The following is a 19,661-nucleotide window of genomic DNA, read 5'->3' on the forward strand; positions in this document are numbered from 1 at the left end:
AGCCAGGAGGACGGCGAGTGTGCGGATTGGGAGCGACGGCAGGGGAACCGGGCGACGGGGCCATGCGGCAGCGGCGGGGAAACGGCAGCGGGCGGCGGGGGAACTTGGTGGCGTGGCCATGTGGCGACAGCGAGCGGTGGGAGGGAGGCGGGGAGGGTGACAGGAGGGAGGCGAGGAGGGAGAAGGGCGAAACGGTACGCTCGTTTCTGAGCGTTTCCGAGGGAGCGGGCTTGGAATGTTTGGCCGACTCATTTGCACACGAGGATTCGGAGTGCCGAATTTTGTTAGGTTTCCACACGAAGATTTCGAGCACAAACCATTCCAATTCCACGTCCCAATTCTATGCAAGCAAACACAGTGATGAAAATCGACGGGGTGCCTGTTGGGTAAAAAAAATGCGACCAATTCACAATAAACCTTCATTGGCGATCTCGTGCGCATCAATACCAACGTACATGCAACAAATTCACACCAGACCCTTTTTTTTCGCCAAACAAAAATCACATGCATGCATTGTTTCCTATCAATCAGGCTTAATCCAGCTGCTGTATGGTCTTGATGATTTATGGGCTATTGCGACATATTCCAAACAAGGAGTGAGATGAGATGGCATTTAGAACCTACGTTGGTAAAAGGGAAGACAATTGGGGATGCCGTGCAGATATGGTACAAGAAAATATCTGAGGGACGTGACTAATCAGCAGCAGCACATACTGTACGTATTTTTTTCTACCCCTTTCCGCCATCGATAGTCGGCGCGTCTGTGATGAAAATATTATGTATGCGACCACTTCCAGACCACACGCACATTTCAACCTTTCCGTCACTTTCACTCGTCGCCTCCGGAGGAAAATGGACAAAATCTTTTGCTTTCCCACTGCCGCCCTACCTAGCTTTGGGACGATTTTCTTGACGAAGTAATTTTCATGATAAATCTGGTGGTGCCTTTTCTTGGCAATCTTGAGCAACAAGGTGTAATACACCAGGCGCTTCCTCTGCGTTCACGCACCGGAAGAATCAACCATCATTCAAGTAGGAACCGACTGCATTAACACGCTCAAGATGATTCATATACAGGACGTCCACAAAGCCCCACAACAAAAATCAAGGTTCTCAGAAGGGAAAGAACTTCGACTCTTCAAGACCGCTGATCCAGTGGCAATTTTTTATAATTTAATCAGCATACGGTTAAGTTATAGTGTAGGATAAAAATAAATTTATAAAATAAAGCATCTGGTTCCCATGCCTATACATATATATGCATAGTATTGCATAATTTGTGCTATTTAGGTGGCACTTCTCTGGAAGACCATGTCAATTTACATATATCCATAGGAAAACAACATAACACAATAGGCTAGAGAAAATGTCCCATTATTATAAACAGTCCATGCACATACATACATAAGAAGTATGGCGAGTCACGTCCATCGATAAACATGAACAATCGAACAGGTAAAAAATAATCAAAGAAGTCGCTACACTCATCGTGGATACATGGATAAAAGATAAGAGGACTGGAATACATGAAATACAAAAAGATTCATATCTTCACTATCTAGATATCGGGATACGGTGATATGATGTAATGGCGCCACTTATTCCAGGAATAGCATGTTGTGACGATCCATAAGCTAGCTCCGCACTCGGACAACATGTAATCTATCAAATGTCAGTTGACGGTGGTTTTCCCTTTGGTGGTGGCTCCGGTTTTGGTTCAGGCTTGGGCTCTGGCTTTGGTTCAGGTTTAGGCATTGGTTCCGGCTTTGGCTCTGGCTTGGGCTCTGGCTTTGGTTCAGGTTTAGGCATTGGTTCCGGCTTTGGCTCCGGTTTGGGCTCAGGCTTAGGCATTGGTTCCGGCTTTGGCTCCGGTTTGGGCTCAGGCTTAGGCATTGGTTCAGGCTTAGGCTCCGGTTTAGGCTCTGGCTTAGGTTTGGGTTCAGGTTTGGGCTCGGGCTTAGGCTCGGGTTTGGGCTCTGGTTTAGGCATTGGTTCTGGCTTAGGCTCTGGCAAAGGTTTGGGTTCAGGCTTGGGCTCTGGCATAGGTTTGGGTTCAGGCTTAGGCTCGGGTTTAGGCATTGGTTCAGGCTTAGGATCTGGTTTTGGCTCTGGCTTAGGTTCCGGTTTGGGCTCCGGTTTGGGCTTTGGCTCAGGTTTAGGTTCAGGCTTGGGTTCCGGTTTTGGCTCTGGCTTAGGCAGTGGTTCAGGCTTGGGTTCAGGTTTGGGCATTGGTTTAGGTTCAGGTTTGGGTAATGGTTCGGGTTTTGGTTCTGGCTTAGGTTCAGGTTTGGGCTCTGGCTTAGGCAATGGTTCGGGCTTGGGCTCTGGTTTCGGCTCAGGTTTGGGCATTGGTTCAGGCTTGGGTTCCGGTTTAGGTTCTGGTTTAGGTTCTGGTTTTGGCTTTGGCTCTGGCTGTGGCATGGGCTTCGGCGTTGGCTCCGGTTTGGGTTCGGGCTTTGGCTCTGGGTACGGCACAGGTTTAGGCTCTGGCTCCGGGAGCTTGTCCACATCAGCAAGGCCTCGGCCAGCGGCGGCCGCTTGGTGGAAAGCGGAGGCTGCCACTACTCCGACGAGGAGCAGGGCAAGGAGGCGATGCCTCGCCATTGCCGCCTGCTTCTTGTGCTCGCAGCTAGCACTGTAGGCTTGCTTCTCTGCTCTGCTCTTGCCTGGATGGATGGATGGATGGATAATGGATGGGTGAGCTTGTGTGTGTTGTGCGGAGATACATATGTGGTGGTTTATATAGGCCGGAGGAACCAAGCAGAGTTGGACGCGTGTACCTTCTCGACCAGTGAGTGACCTGTGGGTGGATGGACCTGCTTCATTCACCTTCTCTTCTGCCTCCCTCCCTCCCCCGTCCGTACCATCTCTCTTCTAGACTGAAACAGCACGCCAATTAACGTGAGTTTTGGAGAAGAGACTGCTAATAGCATAGCGTGTAGACGCCGGACGGCTAGCTGGTCACCATCTGGCCATAAATCCATGTCGCGACCTTAATTTCTCTTAATCGCGTGTACCATTGACGACACTTGATGTACGCAGGTCAAGTTTGAGGACTGATTCAATAACTGGCTGCGCAGCTAGCCGATGACCGGCGGCTGGCCATGGAAGATAGACATTAAGGGCATCAATACCTTTGACACTAGCGCGTACTCGATCAGGGGCATCGATACCTTGTGCTATCTCTACAGCAATATCTCTTCGGTTCAATTCAGACGGTAGAGGAAATGTCGCCGGGAATCAAAGGAGATGGACCCATGGATGGCACCTAAGATGCACAGATGCGATTTGTATCGTTGTGGCGTGCAGTAGATCGAGATGGAAGTTGCCGGTAGGTACAGGTCGACATATAATTACATACATACAAGAACATACATCGACAGACACAGTACGGGAGCAACGTACGTAGAGCGGGGCCGGCCTACCTAGAGGCATCCTTGTCAGATGGACGGGGGCGTTCGCCATTTCCCGTTTGTGAGGGGGACGTACATTCAATCGGGTGGATCCGCCCAAAATCTTCCATGGACTCGTTGCGCGGACACGAGAACGACCTCGCATCCGCTACTCACTGCACCATGGCATTTCTTCTACGCATGCCTCCCTCCCGAATTGGTTTCTGTTGTAGCGGTAGGGCACGGGGCATCTCGTGCGCGATAGCTACTGCTCTCAAACAGAAACCCGGCGTATGTTCTTGTTGCTATTGATTAGTATGGCTGGCAACTGGAGTGCCGTACGTACGTCCTTCTCACTCTTGTTTCGGTTTTCTTCTTTTGCCGTGTGCTTGTGTCAATCTTGTTGTCATTTCCCTTTTACTGCTTGTGTTTCCATCTGCCCGCCGACAAGTACCTAGCTAGCTCTTCACCATTTTCTTCCTAGTTCAGCGACAGAGAAAGATGCATACGGAGTACTCCTAGATTGATGGATGTGCAATTAATTAACTTGACATATAGCAAACCCCACCAGCTAGCAACCCAACCAACATAGGGGAAAAAATTCTCAGGGGCCGGGCCGCAGTGTGCTCCTCCTGGGGCCCCTTCTAGGATGTTGACACATCACAGTTGGCACGCATCCCAAAGCAGCTTCTAATCCCGTTACCAGTTAATACGTACACTAATGGTGCATGTGTATACAAGGAAACGTATAAGAGAGAAATCCATCCGTTTGCTCGACGAGGGCGGGAATTCAGGCACCAGCGAGGCCGGGAATTCAGGCACTCTCCCCTGCACCGGCGAAGGCGTCGAGATGAGTCAAGAATTTGAAGCTGCTCGCACAATTATCTTGCGTTCCCGCGCTGCTCGCTATTTCTTGTGGAAGCAACGACGACAGTCCACACGCAGGATTCCACCGTCGCCCGCGCCGCCACCACCCCTCGTGAAGTCGTGAGTTTGCCATCCCTCGTGGAAGCAGTGGGACATGGAACCAATCGAGCTCAATCCAATGATAGCTGCCGTGGACGTGAACTGACACTTGCATCTTCTTGTCACCAGCCACGGGCAGACCCACAGATAGTTCGCCATGGCAACATGATCACTCAACGAGTGGACCACCGTGAGGTACGTGATCATCTCATCACCGGTGAGCAGTGCGCCGGTGCCGGCGACATTGGCGGTGTGCTGGAAATCCGGTGCCTTCATGCCATTGATCAGCTCAATAGCTCATGACTGCCGTCGTCGTCTCGGTGTACTCGACAACGGAGGTCGCTGCGGACGGACAGTCTGACCGATGACGCCATGATTTTTTCTCACCTCACCACCAGGCACCAACGCGACCCAATTTCCGGCCTCGTCGAACAAACAGATTGCTTTCCCTCATACGACGGTTTTCTTGTATAGATGCGATTAATGTACATGTACGTATCAGCTGGTTTAAGAGGATTAGGCGCTGCTTTGGGATGCGTGCCAAGTATGAGGTGTCAAAATCCCAGAAGGGGCCCCATGAGGAGCATGCTGCGGCCCTGCCCCAGAGAATTTTTTCCCCCAACATAGTAGTAAAATCTAAGATATTTGTAGCAGGACATAATGAAAACGGATGGGTAGATCGACATGACCCCATTGAACTAGTTTCCAAACAAGTTCTTAATATTTGTTGGTGATGAGATATTAAAACCCATATGAACAATACTCCATAAAATCTTTGCAAAAGGACATGTGATGTATTGTTTCGTCATGGTCACGGAAACAACACTTCGTACATCCATTGCAATTCCGATTTATTATATTATTATCCTTAGTAAGAGTTACCTTTTACTGAAGGAATCACTTGGAAATTCTGATTTTAGGTGATACTTTAATCTTTCAGATATACTTACGTGCAAACCTTGTGTGACCATTCATCACGTCTAAACACATAGATTAGACCGTAAGCCGGCTGGCCGTTGTTAAATTCCATTTTAAAACACATTCTGGCACAGACAACTCAACTTGCATGAGTCTCTATACCAAATGCAACCGTCTTTCCCATTTATTACCCGCCGAGGTTCTTCTAAAACATATGTTCAAATGAACAGTTGACATGACAATCGCAAGTGAAACATTTTTTCATTGAGCAATTATCGAGGGTACTCCCCGGCAATGCCCAATCCTATAGGCTGACACGAGACATTGGTTATCAAACAAGCGGGGAGAGCGATTTACCCAGGTTCGGGGCCCTCGATGAGGTAAAACTCTTACGTCCTGCCTGTCTGATCTTGATTGCTAAAAATATCGGTTACAATGGGGTGCCGAAGGTTTCGACTACGATCTCGTCGAGAGGCTAAGTTCTACGATGACCTAGCTCTAGACTTACGGTGGTTATGGCTGTTATGATTGTATCCCTCGACAGACCCTCTCATGACCCTTATATTGGGAGCCAGGTCTCGAGAAATCTGTTCGAGAACGACTAGGTTACAAAGAGCCCTAGGTCTGAGAACCAACCTGAGGTTGGGTGGTTATGAGGGTGGTTGTACCCCCAGCCCACCAGAGTTCAAACCCCAGGTTTGACATCTGTGTGTCTCATAAAGGCGGAATATTCATTCAGTGGGAGGCGACGTTCCCGTCGACAACGATGCGCTTGTGGTGACTTCGTTAATTTCAAGATCCAATCTGCCAGCTCAGTATTTCGAAGGTGCTCATAGGGGTAGGGTGTGTGTGTGTGCGTTCATAGGGGTGAGTGTATGCGCGTGTATGTGAGCGTCTATGTTTGTAATGTGTTTCTCAAAAAAAAAAGAGCCCTAGGTCTAAACTTTCCTTGTATTCTTCGTCTTCTTGCCTTGTTCTTCAAGAATTCTTCTTTGGAACCGACATAGCAGCCTATCTTGGTTGATGGATGACATAGGCACCCCCAATGGGCCTGCCAAAGATGGTACTCGGGGTTTACTAAAGGCCCAGGACTCGAAGAATAAGAAGACTCGGAAGCCCATTTAGCGTTAAGGAAAGATAGGTTGTATTAGGAAAGATAGAGATTTGTAATCTTACGGGTTGGGTACGAAACCCTCCCGAACTCTGTAACTTTTCATAGTCAGCGTGTACTTTTCGGCTGAAACCTTCGAGATCTACTTGCCCTCTACTTCCAGCAAAACCCTAGTCTACAATCTGTAGGCATTGACAAATTAATCCTTTGTCAATTGGCGCCGTCTGTGGGGATTAGAGGCTGCAAGGAACTGATCTCGATGGCACGTTCAGAATCGTCGACTTCGTCGGTGGCTAGCAATGCGATGGATAGAGGTAAACGGGAAAAAACTGATCTAGTCGATTTTATTCCTCACCCGCCCTCCCGTATGGATGCATGTGCCTATCTGGAGGAGCCCATCGTCATTACGTTCGGAGAATTCCGATTTGGCGTCAACAAGGAAGGATCCTATCGTCTCGAAGTTCCGATCTCGTCGGAATTTTCGGCGAACGATTCTGGCTTTTCGTCGAGTGACGGGGAGTTTTCGTCGCCACGCTTCATCGACACCATGGCAAGCGGAAAGCTCGCCAAGATCTTCAGCGACACATCTTTCGAATCGTCTGCGGACTCCTTTATAAGCAACGATTCCGACAGCGTCGACAGCTTCAACTTCATCGACAAATCTGCTGCCATCGGAAAGGTCTTCATCAATCTATATGATGGTGTCACCAATCCCGACAAAAATCAATATTCAAAATACCATCAAATATATGCAATTGAAGAGGCAGGCCGAGCAGAACCAGAGACGTCAGAGGCTTTCGATGATTTGGGAAATCTATACGTCGATCCCGCTGATCTCAGAAGAGGCCTAGGCACTAAATATGTCGGGACCTCACATCGCGAAAGAGTTCAACTCTCGCAAGCAGCGTGGGATAGGGCCGCAAAAGCCATGGACGGGACAGAACCAATGAACACAACCGCTACAGTACAAGAATTGCAAGCCTATCAATATAGACTTGCTCGTGTGAGTAGGGAGCTGGAAAAGGAGACAACATCCTTGAATAGAAGAAAAGAGGCAGCCTCCGCATCAAGCAGGCGTCGAGCAGAGCTCGGTCGACAATCGAGAACTTCGGCGAGACAGATCACGGAGACGCTCGGAGGAGAGCAAGATCTCGGCTGCAAAACATACCCGAAGAAGAGAGAGGAAACATAATTCAAAACCTCGACATGTCCTTCATGTCGATTGATACAAGAGGAAATATCATCCCGAAAACGCCAGAAGCAGGATACATGGCAACGCAAGCTTACATCCTCGCGTCCAGACCACCCCCCGGGGACCCGAGAGAAGCATTGTTCAATATGACGAAGATATGTGTGGGCTCCCGTGCTTTACGAGAAGAGTTCGAAAGACTCGAGTCCCAAAAGGGTTTAAGTTACCCGAGAATTTCAAGAAATTCGACGGCCTGCAGGATCCCGAAGATTGGCTCGTTGATTATCTCGAGATGGTGAAGCTGGTAGGAGGAACCAGAGCAACAGCCATGCAAAGTATCCAAGTTCACTTGAGTGGTGCCGCGAGATCTTGGATAAAGAAACTTTCCCCAGGTTCCATCGACAGCTGGGATAATTTTGAGGATATCTTCGTGAGAAACTTCCGATCCACCTGCAAGAAACCTGCGTCATTGGAAGAGTTGAGGGCGTGCCGACAGAAACACGACGAGTCGATGAGAAAATATATACAGAGGTGGAACATTATTAAAAACTCGGCAGAGGATATATCTGAAGAGAGAGCAATAGACGCGTTCGTGGCAGGAATCCGGCGGGGAGATTTCGTCGAGGACTTAGGGAGAACCAACCCTAAGACAATATCAGCACTGATGGAGATAGCCAACAAGTGGGCAGATGGAGAAGACGCAATATATAATAAGCGACATAGGTCGCCAGAAGAGGATCGCGGTAGAAATTTTCAAAATAGAAGGAGATTTTCTCGCCAGTTCTACAACAGTGACGCTCCTGGCCACATATCGGCTGGTTTCCGAGGAAACTCTGGAGGGAATAGTCGAGATGACTACCAAAGGAGTAATGAGCACCAAGGCGACAATAGAGGTGATTCTCGCGATAACAGGAAAAATAATGGACCAAGGTTTCAAAGACCTTATGTGTCCCCTGAGGAGATGATGAACGGACCGTGTCAGATGCATTTTTATCTCGACAGCAAGGGAAAGAGGCAGTCAGGGCATCTCCAAAAAGACTGCCGCAATTTTCAGGCAATGTTGCGAGCCGCAGGAATTGCAAATGCCCAAGCAATGAATAGAAATCCCCAGGGGCCAAGGAGTGAGATCCACCTCCCACCTCCTCCCGCAATTACGGATGAAAATCGGCACCAGCTCATAATAGCGGCAGCACCACACCCACCTCCATATGTTGACCCCAATTCCAACGGTGCGGTCTCGATGATTCAGAAAGCTAGGCCATCTAACAGGGCGCAGAAGGTAATCTCATGACAAGTGTTCATGGCAGAGAAGATGCCTCCACCAACAGTTGAGTACCTAAATTGGTCGGGACAAGACATTGGCTTCACAATTGCGGATCATCCACAGCAAGTTCCTCGACCAGGACAATCGGCACTCATCTTACCCGCAGTAATTGCTGGCTTTGACGTGTCGAGAGTTTTTATAGATGGTGGTAGCAGTTTAAACCTTATGTATGCAGATACATTGAGGAAAATGAACATATCCCTGGCAAACCTAAAACCAACTGATACACGCTTCCATGGGATCACACCAGAGAAGCCAAGTTATCCGTTGGGCAAGATTAATCTCGACGTTCAGTTTGGAACCCGAGAAAACTACAGGATAGAGAATCTGGAGTTTGAAGTTGTGGATTTCCCGTCGCAATATCACGCTTTGTTGGGACGACCAGCATATGCCAGGTTTATGGCGGTACCACATTAGACGTACCTATTGTGGAGGTTACCTGGACCCAAGGGACCTATCACAATTAAGGGAAGTTTCGCGCTATCTGATAAGTGCGACAAAGATTTTCATCGACTGTCAGAAACCTTCGGGATGCAAGCAGAATATATGGCGCCAAGGCTCACTGATTACGATGTGCTGCCAGATGCAGGGAGGCCTCTCAGCGAGCCAACCTTCAACACTGCCAAGGATTCAAAAGAGGTGCAGATCCATCCGACGGACCCAAAGAAAACGACATCCATTGCAACAAACATGGATATCGCATAGGAAAGCGCGCTCGTCAAGTTCCTCCGTGAGCACTGGAAAATCTTCGCATGGTGTCCAGCTGACATGCCAGGAGTACCCAGGGAACTTGCCGAGCACCACCTCAACTTGGATCCTCTCGCGAGACCAATCAAACAACCTTTGCGGCGTTTTTCGGAACCAAACCGCAAAGCTATGCTATCAGAAATAGATCGACTCAAGGATGCTGGTTTTATCAAAGAGATATCTACAGAAGCCACGTGGGTAGCTAACCCAGTGATGGTGCCGAAGAAATACACGAAATTCCTTCGCATGTGTGTCGACTTTACGTGTCTCAATAAACACTGTCATAAGGATCACTTTCCCCTCCCAATGATCGATCAAATCATCGACTCCACGGCAGGATGTGAACGTCTTTCCTTCTTGGACGCATACTCTGGTTATAACCAGATCAGACTAAAAGAAGATGATGAAGCCAAGACAGCGTTCATAACACCTTACAGCGTGTTTTGTTACAAAACAATGCCCTTTGGTTTGAAAAACGCGGGAGCAACATATCAGCGGATGATGATGAAGTGCCTTGCAACACAGATTGGAAAAAATGTACAAGTCTACATTGACGATGTCGTGATAACATCAAAGAAGGGGTCAACACTGATCGAAGATTTGAAGGAAACCTTCGACAACCTCGACAAATTCTGCCTTAAGTTGAACCCAACAAAGTGCTCTTTTGGCGTTCCTGCGGGAGAACTTCTCGGGTTCTTAGTATCAGCAAGAGGGATTGAAGCTAATCCCGAAAAAATACAGGCCATTGTAACTATGAGGAAGCCAACAAAGTTGAAAGAAATACAACGGCTGACGGGGCGAGTCGCAGCTTTAAGCAGATTCGTCGCCAGGTTAGGAGAAAAGGCGCTGCCGTTCTACGCATTGATCAAACAGGGCGAGAAATTTCAATGGAACGAGGAAGCAGATAGAGCTTTAGAAAATCTCAAGCGTACAATTTCGACACCGCCAATCTTGGTGGCGCCTAAAGAGAAGGAACCTCTCCTCCTATACATTGCAGCCACGCCTCAAGTGGTCAGCACAACCCTAGTAGTTGAAAGAGAAGAAGAAGGAAAGCTCCATGGAGTACAGAGGCCAGTATATTTCATCAGCGAAGTACTGTCACCCTCAAAACAACGATACCCCCAATACCAGAAGTTGGCGTATGGAGTGTTCACGACAGCAAGAAAATTGCGACACTATTTTTCGGCGCACCCGATAATAGTGGTCAACGAAGCTCCTCTGTCAAATATATTGAACAACCCAGAAGCTACGGGTCGTGTCTCCCTTTGGGGAATAGAACTTTCCCCTCGGGACATCACGTATGAAAGAGAAAAGCAATAAAATCGCAGGTTTTACCAGATTTCATTGCAGAGTGGATGGAGCTACAAAACACGGGGCCTCCAGATTTATCGAGAACCTGGACTATGAACTTTGACGCGTCCAAAAGGTTAGAAGGAGCTGGAGCAGGAGTGATACTAGTATCACCTGAAGGCGACAAGTTGAAATATGTCCTACAGATGACGTTCCCAAACGCATCTAACAATGAAGCAGAATATGAAGCTCTCATACATGGGATGAAGATGGCGAAAGCTTGCGGTGCAACCCGACTGAAAATCTTCGGCGACTCACAGTTGGTGGCACAGCAAGTTATGAATCAATGTGACGCGGTTCTCATTTGGAGAGTCGAAGAGGGAGATGGAGGGAGTGCAAATGGCGTTGGCGGCCACTCCCTCATCTTCGTTGTTCGAGCTCTTGTCTTCACTCTCTTCACCTTCATCGGAGGAGTACTCCTCACGGATAATGAAAGCTCTAGGCTTCTTGGTGAAGGAGACCTTGGCGTCGCCGGGCTTGGAGGAGAACTTGGAGAATCCTTTGGAGAGGGACTTGAACTTTTCCTTTCGGACGAGCCTTCCACCATTGTCTTCCATTCTCTCATAGACACAATCCGCGACAAAAATGGCTTTTGTCGCCGCAATTGTAGCATGTTCTCCCCCTTTGCCCCTCCCTTGGGCTTTTTGAGAAATTTCTTGGAGAGTCACGAGGTGAGTATCTTCTTGGTCTTGAGCTTCTAGTCTTGTTTCCATCCCAAAAATTCTTGGCGGCAAGGGCCATGTGTTAATGATAGTTGGTCTTGAGGTCATCCAGACCCCACTCAATGGGATCCTCATCACTTTCACTTGCTTCATGCTCCCTCCTCTTCAAAGCGAGGTTGGGCTTGCGAGTGTTGTGAGCACGTGCAACAAGATCCTCCGCGTTCTTCTTGGAGATGTCCAAAGCGATAACTTCACTAAGGACTTCATCGGAGGTCATAGCGCGGAAGGAGGCATTTTGGCGGATGGCCGTTAACTTGACCTCCTCATAAGGGAGGAGAGCATTGTAGAACTTCCTCTTGATCCAATGATCATCCACAAATGTTGCTCCAAGATCTTGCATTTGTACGATAAGAGCGATGAGGCGCCGATACATATCTTCGGGAGATTCTCCCTCTATCATGACGAAGTTGTCGGCCATGTTGTTCACTTCATCTAAATGAGAGCTTTGGATGCTCTCATTTCCGAGGAAGAGCTTATCGAGCTTATCCCATGCTTCCTTGGCGGTCTTGAGCGAGCGAATGTGAGCGCGGTCCTTTGGCTGTTGATGGCGGTGGCGTTGAGTTGATCATCAACCATTTCTCTCCTTGTCAAGTGTCTTGGATCTCGTGGTGAGTAACCCTCCTCGATGATCCTCCAAATCTCGGTGGAGGCGTTGCGCACATGAGAAGGCATTAAGAACTGCCAATTTTCAAAGCTATTGGATTCAAGTAGCGGTGGTGAACCATGAGACAAGATGTGTGGCATGGGAATTGGTACATTCATGGTATAATCACTTGGTGATGGCACCGCATGATTATCCCCTAAAGGTACCGCATCCAGTGATCCATCCTTCCCTTTTGTTGAAGTGCCGACGTCCCCAAGACCCTCCTCTTGATTGACTTTTGTCGCCGAAGCGACAAAACCAATAAGAGGAAATTGAGTAGCTTGTTGTGGGGAACCTCGGCACTTGCCTTAGGATCTACGATGGGGGTTGGTTTTGGAGCAATCAACTCCATCATCATAGCCTTCATTTAGTTTACAATGGATGACTCCAATTTCTTGAGGTCATCCAAAGTAGCCGTTGTGCTATCGGCGTATGATGGTGGAGGTGGTTGCTCACGGGGAAGGGAACCATTCACAACCGTCTCGATCTTGTTCGGCCATTTCTTAGGCGGTAAAGCCCGAGCAAGAAAACCTTGCTCTGATAACAATTGAATGGATCTTAGCGAACAAGAGGGGGGGTGAATGGTCGCTATGCAATTTTTTATCCTTTTTCAATTTTTAGTGCGGTGCGGAAATAAAGGTGATAGCTTTGGTGATAGAGGTGATCCTAGTGTGATCCTAGGCTAGTGCAACAAGCAAAGGAACCAAGCATGATAGTAAAGTTAGGGAGCGGGACAACCGGGGGCGCGGAGACGAGGCGAGGTTTGTTTCCCGCAGTTCCTCCCACAAAAGGGAGTACGTCTGCGTTGAGGAGGTGCTAGCCACGAAGGCTAGACGGCCACACCACGAAGGAAGGCCTCACCTTCTTCCTCGAGAGAGCTCCACAAAGGGGCTCCCCCTTCTCCACTAAGGCACCGGTCTAGGCGGTGGTTCCTTCACAAGGTTGGGGCGAGCTCCACAACACTAGGTAGCTCCCAACACCCTATGGGCTAGCACAACTCCAAGCTAGCCTCCATAGGAGCATGATGACCCACAAGTATAGGGGATCGCAACAGTCTTCGAGGTAAGTATTACCCAATTTATTGATTCGACACAAGGGGAGACAAAGAATACTTGTAAGCCTTAACAGCGGAGTTGTCAATTCAGCCGCACTCGGAAAAAGACTTGCTCGCAAGAGTTTATCGGTGGTAACAGCTTTATAGCAGTAGGAATAGTGAAATAACGAGCAGCGGTGAAATAAAGACAGCAAGTAGTGATTATAGTAAATAGCAGGATTAAAATACTGTAGGCACAGGGACGGATTGACGGGCGTTGCATGGATGAGAGAAACTCATATAACAATCAAAGCAAGGGCATTTGCAGATAATAATAAAACGGTATCCAAGTACTAATCAATCAATAGGCATGTGTTCCATATTTAGTCGTACGTGCTCGCAATGAGAAACTTGCACAACATCTTTTGTCCTACCAGCCGGTGGCAGCCAGGCCTCTAGGGAAACTACTGGAAATTAAGGTACTCCTTTTAATAGAGTACCGGAGCAAAGCATTAACACTCCGTGAACACATGTGATCCTCACATCACTACCATCCCCTCCGGTTGTCCCGATTTCTGTCACTTCGGGGCCATTGGTTCCGGACAGCGACGTGTGTATACAACTTGCAGGTAAGATCATAAACAACGAATATCTTCATGAATCAATAACATGTTCAGATCTGAGATCATGGCACTCGGGCCCTAGTGACAAGCATTAAGCATAGCAAAGTTGCAACAATATCATAAAAGTGACATCTACGGATACTAGGCACTATGCCCTAACAATCTTATGACTATTACATGACCAATCTCATCCAATCCCTACTATCCCCTTCAGCCTACAGCGGGGGAATTACTCACACATGGATGGGGGAAACATGGCTGGTCGATGGAGAGGCGTTGGTGGTGATGGCGGTGAAGATCTCCTCCTATTCCCCGTCCCGGCGGAGTGCCAGAACGGAGACTTCTGGCTCCCGAGACGGAGTTTCGCGATGTGGCGGCTCTCTGGAGGGTTTCTGGCGACTTCGACCTCTCTCCGTGCGTTTTTAGGTCGAGGGCGATAAGTAGTCCGAAGGAGGGCTGATGACCCACAAGTATAGGGGATCGCAACAGTCTTCGAGGGAAGTATTACCCAATTTATTGATTCGACACAAGGGGAGACAAAGAATACTTGTAAGCCTTAACAGCGGAGTTGTCAATTCAGCCGCACTGGAAACAGACTTGCTCGCAAGAGTTTATCGATAGTAACGAGCTTTATGGCAGTGGAAATAGTGAAATAACAGCAGCGGTGAAATAAAGACAGCGAGTAGTGATTGTAGTAAACAGCAGGATTAAAATACCGTAGGCACAGGGACGGATTTAACTGGCGTTGCATGGATGAGAGAAACTCATGTAACAATCAAAGCATGGGCATTTGCGGATAATAATAAAACGGTATCCAAGTACTAATCAATCAATAGGCATGTGTTCCATATTTAGTCGTACGTGCCCGCAATGAGAAACTTGCACAACATCTTCTGTCCTACCGACCGGTGGCAGCCAGGCCTCTAGGGAAACTATCTGGATATTAAGGTACTCCTTTTAATAGAGTACCGGAGCAAAGCATTAACACTCCGTGAACACATGTGATCCTCACATCACTACCATCCCCTCCGGTTGTCCCGATTTCTGTCACTTCGGGGCCATTGGTTCCGGACAGCGACATGTGTATACAACTTATAGGTAAGATCATAAACAACGAATATCTTCATGAATCAATAACATGTTCAGATCTGAGATCATGGCACTCGGGCCCTAGTGACAAGCATTAAGCATAACAAGTTGCAACAATATCATAAAAGTGACATCTACTGGATACTAGGCACTATGCCCTAACAATCTTATGACTATTACATGACCAATCTCATCCAATCCCTACCATCCCCTTCAGCCTACAGCGGGGGAATTACTCACACATGGATGGGGGAAACATGGCTGGTCGATGGAGAGGCGTTGGCGGTGATGGCGGTGAAGATCTCCTCCAATTCCCCGTCCCGGCGGAGTGCCAGAACGGAGACTTCGGGCTCCCGCGACGGAGTTTCGCGATGTGGCGGCTCTCTGGAGGGTTTCTGGCGATGTCGACTTCTCCCCGTGCGTTTTTAGGTCGAACCCGATAAGTAGTCCAAAGGGGGGCGTCGGAGGCCAGCCGAGGGGGCCACACCATAGGGCCGCGCGGGCCCCCCCTGGGCCGCGCCGCCATATGGTGTGGGGCCCTCGGGCCTCCACCTCCTTTGCCCTTCTGGCTCCGTCAATATTTTGGTAAAATAGGGCCATCTGAAGAAATTCCGAGGATTTTCCCGAAAGTTGGATTTCTGCACAAAAACGAGACACCGAGGCGGTTCCGCTGAAAACAGCGTTAGTCCGTGTTAGTTGTATCCAAAATACACAAATTAGAGGCAAAACAATAGCAAAAGTGTTCGGGAAAGTAGATACGTTTTGGACGTATCAACTCCCCCCAAGCTTAGCTTATTGCTTGTCCTCAAGCAATTCAGATTAACAACCGAGCGATAAAAGAACTTTCACGAACACATTTGCTCATATGATGTATATATTCTCATGCTATGGCTAATACTTAAGCAGTTCATAATGAGATACATGCAAATAAGATCATCCAACAGCTATGTCAATCATGGAGAGGTACCAACAATTAATAATAAGCACCATGAATCATGTATATAAGCAGGATTGCAATGTTCATAAGAGAATATGATAAAGTGGTATCTCGCTTGCTCGTATTTGATCGGCAAAACATAAATGCCGAGGCACCTCTTGAGTTCATAGAAAGACTAGAAGTAGTGATTGTCAAAGATAAAAGCATCAAAGTTATACCACGATCAATCATATTTTGAGACAAGCATATTATACTAAGAATGACAGTTGTGCTCTCAAGACAGTGCTCAAAGAAAGAATGGAGACACAACATAAAAAGTAAAAGATTGACCCTTCGCAGAGGGAAGCAGGGATTAACATGCGCTAGAGCTTTTCATTTGTAAAGCAGGAGTAAAATTATTTTTGAGAAGTGTTTGTTGTTGTCAACGAATGGTAATGGGTACACTAACTACCTCATCAACCGGACTCACAAGAGCGGCTCCCATTTTATTTATTTTTGGTTGGCACTCCTTCCAACCTTTCTTTCACAAACCATGGCTAACCGAATCCTCGGGTGCCTCGCCAACAATCACATACCATGAAGGAGTGCCTTTTTATTTAAGTTTTATTATGATGATGACACTCCCCCAACCTTTGCTTACACAAGCCATGGCTAACCGAATCCTTCGGGTGCCGTCCAACAATCACAAACCATGGAGGAGTGTCTATTTAAGTTAATTAATTCGGGATCGGGAATCCCATTGCCGGCTCTTTTTGCAAAATTATTGGATAAGCGGATGTGCCACTAGTCCATATGAGAGTCCGTCAAAAGTAAATGACAAGGTTGAAAGCTAAACACCACATACTTCCTCATGAGCTATGAAACATTAACACAAATTGAGAAGCATTTTGAGAGTTTTAAAGGTAGCGCATGAGAATTTACTTGGAATGGTTTGAAATGCCATGCATAGGTATTTATGGTGGACACTTTTGGAACAACTTGGTTTTCAGGTGTTTGGAAGCACGAGCGGCGTCACCGCTCAGTACAAGTGAAGGCTAGCAAAAGACTAGGGAGCGACAAATCAAGAGAGCAGGAACTGTCATAATCATGCTTGCGGCAAAATAAATTAACGGAGGCATAAAAGTGATACAAGAACTCTGAAGCAATATAAATCATCGAGGCTTAATTGACTTTTTGTTCAGTCATATGCATGCGTGAGCATGTGCCAAGTCGATATAAATGAATTATTCAAAGGAGGATACCACAATGTCATACTTACTTATGAATAAAACAATGCAAGCAAACATCCATGACATGCTACTCATATTAATAAATTGGAACTAAACATGAGAGATCATTAACTACTAGACTTTCTCAAATAACATATACCTCACATGAACCAACTAAGCATGCTCATATGGATGAGTATATGTACAAAAATGAAAGCAAATAGAGTTCATACCAGCCTCTCACCACAATCGGATTGTCGTAGATCGTCATTATTGCCTTTTCACTTGTGTAGCTTGGATAATATGAAATGAAAACCACGCTCCAGCCACCGAAGACCATTGAACTCATGATGAACTTTACAAACCAAAGAAGAACAGCAAATATTTTTGGTGTTTTCGAATTAGAAACAAGCACGAAAGAAAACAAGCAAACAAAGCAAAATCTTTTTGGGTTTTCTTATAGCAAACTAACGATAGCAAATAAAGCAAACTAAGAGCAAAGAACCAAATAAACAAATGGTGAAGAGAAACAACAGAAATATTTTTGGTCTTTTTGTGTTTTAGGAAAGAAACAAAGTGAAAACAAAAGAATGCAAACTAACGAAACACGAAAAGCAGGATGACAGAAATCTGCCAAATCCCGACAGCAGTACAGAAATCGAATTTAACAAAAATCTTCCATTGCTCAGATCAAAAAGTGTTCAACTAATGAAAGTTAGATAACAACCTGGGGAACATGCTCAAAAATTGGCAACTCAAACTAACGTTCTGGCTGTGCGTACGAATTTTTTTGGTAACAGCACATAATCTGTTTTTGGACAGCACTTCCCCAAATATCATCTCCCTCTCATTAGAAAACCACTCTAGAGACTAAACAAGTATGTACAAGTATCCAGCAATCATAATATGCAAAGAATGAGTGATGCCGGTATACCTCCCCCCAAGCTTAGGCTTTTGGCCTAAGTGGAGTTCATTCCCAACGAGGGTCGGAGTTCCACGCCGGTGGATCATACATGGAGTGGTAATAGGGCCCCTGTGCGGAAGAATATCGTGGAGGCTCCACGTGACCATGATGTTGATATGAGGAGCTTGCTGCATCGGATGAAGAGTCGGGATGCTCCTCGGTCTCCTCCACATTTTCCCTCGCACGACGGCTTTCTCTTTCTATGTATGCATTTAGCTCATTTTCTGTGATCGACCACCCGTTCCTCGGCATCAAGGTTAAACAAAGCAGGTGCAGGCAATCGTACTAGTTTTTCAATTTTCTTAGTTATACTCCAACTTTTCTTGTACAAAGTTATCCTATAATGCAGGTTGTTCAAACTAGATGCATCTGAAATAAACTCATGTCTAATCATGGAAACCACATCAAGCTTCTCTATAGAAAGTGGAATATCTAAATGGTGAGGTTCTACACCATGCATAGCTAATAAGCGAGAGGCGATAAGACCTCCACAAATTCCTCCTTTCTCACGGTTAGTAGCAAGTCTACAAGCTATTAAAGCACCCAAATTATAAGTCCTATCCTGTTGCAAAGCAGCAGCTAAGAAAGCCAAGTCTGGGACATATATTTTACCTCCAGTCCTTCTTGCAAGAACGCACTTTGTAATGAAATAGGCAAAGTAGCGGATGGCTGGATATTGAATGCTACTAATCTTACCACCATCATTGGAGAGGCTCCTCCCATTACAAATCCTTGTATAAAGATCTGAGAGCTCCCGCGGTGTTCCCCCGATCTTCTCGCAGGATCCCCATTGCGGTACTCCAATTGCTGCACAAAAAACACTAAATGGCAAGTTGACAGCTTTATTGTAAATTTTATACTGGACCGTGGGGTCAGATCGCGACCAATTGAACTTGAAGTCCTGCACAAAAGACATAGTTAATTTTGCATATTGTCTTGGCTCTCCTTCAACAAAACCACTCAGCCCCGCACGAGAGATTAGAGTTTGAACGTCTTGTAAAATCCCCGCACTTCTCATAAAGTCCACGCATGGGTAGTAAGAGGGGTATACTCCTCCTCACGATTGACTCTCGTAACTTGCTGGACTTCCAATTCTTCTTGGTTCAATTGGGGCACACCTCCTTCCATTTTCTGACATTTTCAACAATCATTATAAAATTTGATTTCAAGGTGTGTAATTGAAGGGAACTACTATAGGAACTTGCTAGAGTACTAAACATGCATCAAAATTAGTTTCTACCACTTAGAACAAGCATGCAAGCTCACTAAACATGTTATCTACAGCAGCAAAATATTCAAGATATACTCAACCAAATGAAATTCTAATTGGACAATCAAAGGAGTCACATACCAAGGAGTAAATGTGCCAAATTTCGCATGCAAATCTAGGCTGAGCAAGGAGATCGAAAAATCGCGAGTTCTTGAGCGAGAAACACGAGTGAGAG

General features: G+C 46.8%; 1 protein-coding gene across 1 annotated transcript; it reads right to left on the minus strand.

Moving 5' to 3' along the window:
- Nucleotides 1-1,358: 1,358 nt before the first annotated feature.
- On the minus strand, nt 1,359-2,674 carry LOC124708196 (protein TsetseEP-like). The gene has a single exon (XM_047239882.1). The coding sequence runs from the start codon at nt 2,602-2,604 to the stop codon at nt 1,666-1,668; it is 939 nt and encodes a 312-aa protein (XP_047095838.1). The 5' UTR covers nt 2,605-2,674; the 3' UTR covers nt 1,359-1,665.
- Nucleotides 2,675-19,661: the final 16,987 nt, after the last annotated feature.

The sequence above is a fragment of the Lolium rigidum genome, chromosome 4 (genome assembly GCF_022539505.1).
Source record: "Lolium rigidum isolate FL_2022 chromosome 4, APGP_CSIRO_Lrig_0.1, whole genome shotgun sequence".
Lineage (NCBI taxonomy): Eukaryota > Viridiplantae > Streptophyta > Magnoliopsida > Poales > Poaceae > Lolium > Lolium rigidum.